This window comes from Wyeomyia smithii, chromosome 3 (assembly GCF_029784165.1).
Source record: "Wyeomyia smithii strain HCP4-BCI-WySm-NY-G18 chromosome 3, ASM2978416v1, whole genome shotgun sequence".
Classification (NCBI taxonomy): Eukaryota; Metazoa; Arthropoda; class Insecta; order Diptera; family Culicidae; genus Wyeomyia; species Wyeomyia smithii.
The window spans coordinates 145,624,246-145,626,768 of record NC_073696.1 but is presented as its reverse complement, the minus strand read 5'-3'; the positions used below and the strand labels follow the sequence as shown (position 1 = coordinate 145,626,768).

Sequence of the window (2,523 nt, the reverse complement as noted above, 5' to 3'; positions counted from 1 at the left end):
ATACAAAACTCGTGCCCATCCAGAACAATATTCGCAACTTCTGCAACTCTTGTCAGACAGTATTACATATTTCCATTTCAAGTAAACACTGGGGGACGAAACGAAAGTGTTTCTAATTGGACATTTGAGGTTGACGGTTGAGATTCTGATTATGTGTGGATGAAGGGAGACAAAAATGAACCAGATCGTTGCATCAATACAAATGCAGCGATTGAAGTCTTGCCAACACATGCATTGCGGTGCTTGGCTGTATGTTCTCCTTCAGAAACACATACAAGCGTGTGGCCGTCAGAATTTTTATTACTTTTTGTTTGTTACTTTTTGTGTATAATGCGCAGTCATAAGACACAAAAAGTAACAAAAAATTGCCCAAAAGTAATAAAATATTCCCCGTTTGCGTTGGGTGTATATATATATCTATATATCTATATATATATATATATATATATATATATATATATATATATATATATATATATATATATATATATATATATATATATATATATATATATATATATATATATATATATATATATATATATATATATATATATATATATATATATATATATATATATATATATATCTATATATATATATATATATATATATATATATATATATATATATATATATATATATATATATATATATATATATATGTATATATATATATATATATATATATATATATATATATATATATATATATATATATATATATATATATATATATATATATATATATATATATATATATATAAATATATATATATATATATATATATATATATATATATATATATATATATATATATATATATATATATATATATATATATATATATAAATACATCCAAAGCCAAATTTGTTTAGTGAAGTGAAACATATGATAATCCTGGATTTATACTTTTTTGCGGGAAAACACATGCATAAATATAATATAAATATAAATAAAATACAATCCTCTGCGAGCTATAAACGAAGTCGTAAGTATTGTAAATGTAATATAGATACCTTTTACATTTCTCGTAAACTTTGGTGCCTCGCACTGACTTTGGTGTACTTCATAGACGGTTAGCGTGCACGACGTTTCAATTTCTCCAAAATTGTTACTGACCACGCATTTGTACGTTCCAGTATCAGCTATCGACGCGTTATATATATGAATAGCCCCAACTCCCAGCTTAGTTTCATTTTTCACTGTTTTCGACCAGACAATAGGTATATTATTTTTAAACCATTTTATTGTTGGTGATGGCCCAACACACGAACAAACTAATTTTACTAGCTTGCCTTCTGCCACTGTAAGATTTTTTAATTGCGTCTCGAAGAAAAGCTTTTTTTGGAACTCAAGCATTTTTGGTTTAACTGTTTCGACTACACTCGGTGAAAGTTTTGAATTGTACAAGGTAGAGAGCTTTTTACGCCATTCCCTTTTTACAGGCTTTATCGGAACATTTTCTGAAAGATGTGCTACATCTGTGTTATTCATAGTTTGAACTGCTTCGGTTTGATTCATGGCGTCTTTGACACTTTCATCGCTGCCATGAATAGAAGGCAAAGACACATTGCAATTGGTTGGCGCTACACAAGAATATCCACCTTCCGACCGGAAAGGATCATTTCTCTCGTCATGTGATATTTTAGATTCTGCATGAAATAACCCTGGTACATAATGATAATGATCTTTTCCTCTGAATATCACCTGATGTTTTATTTTTTCTTCACCAGCAGCATTGCTGGCTTTAATTACCCAATTTCCGCCATCAAGTTTTTCAGGATTGTGAATGCTGTAAAAAATTTCAAAATCTATAAAGATAAGGTAAGATTGAACTTATAAAAACATTCCAAAATGTAATCTCCGCCGAGTGTAACCAGCTAAAAAACACGAAATAAACCACCAAGCGGTGAGACCTAGCTTTTCTCATACAACTTAATTTTCTGAAAATCGGTGCAGTCATCCCAAAGAAAAATGAGTGAGTTTAAACAGCTTCTGGAAAACGTTTCTCCCCATAACTTTCGGAAACAGCCCATTTATTTGACACCAGTTTTCTTAAAATTGGTTGTGTGGTTTCTGAGATATTAATGTTTCGTGATTTTTACATTTTGATACATGACCTCTAAACTAAAAATCCGATTACAATGAAATTCAATAGCAACCTATGGGGCAATTAAACCTTTGATTTGCAATTAATTTCATGAAAAACGGTCCAGCCATCTCAGAGAAAAGTGAGTGAGAATAAAAAGTTGCACATATACCCACACATACATACCTACAGATATTGCTCAGTTTGTCGAACTGGGTCGAGCAGTACAGTCCCTCTACAATTACGGGGCAGTCAACGTGTTGTCTGAATGTTCAAAAATGGATTTAAATTCGGAAAAATTATCAACTACGAATGTTTTACTATCTATCTCTGTGTTCTGATGTGTACTTTCGATCAACAATTAGTTTCACTGCAGTTGATGCGTGTTAATCGGTTGGGTAAAAAAATATCACTTACATAGCCAGAGACA

At 30.3% G+C, this 2,523-nt stretch overlaps 1 protein-coding gene across 1 annotated transcript in view; it reads right to left on the bottom strand.

Annotated features, from left to right (window-relative positions):
- Positions 1-1,791, bottom strand: part of LOC129727064 (muscle M-line assembly protein unc-89-like) — a 297,317-nt gene extending 295,526 nt beyond the window's left edge. Inside the window, exon 1 of the mRNA XM_055684463.1 lies at positions 1,021-1,791. Within this exon, the coding sequence (XP_055540438.1) occupies positions 1,021-1,525 (505 nt within the window). The 5' untranslated portion in view covers positions 1,526-1,791. The remainder of the gene's footprint in view (positions 1-1,020) is intronic.
- Between the last annotated feature and the right edge of the window lie 732 nt (positions 1,792-2,523).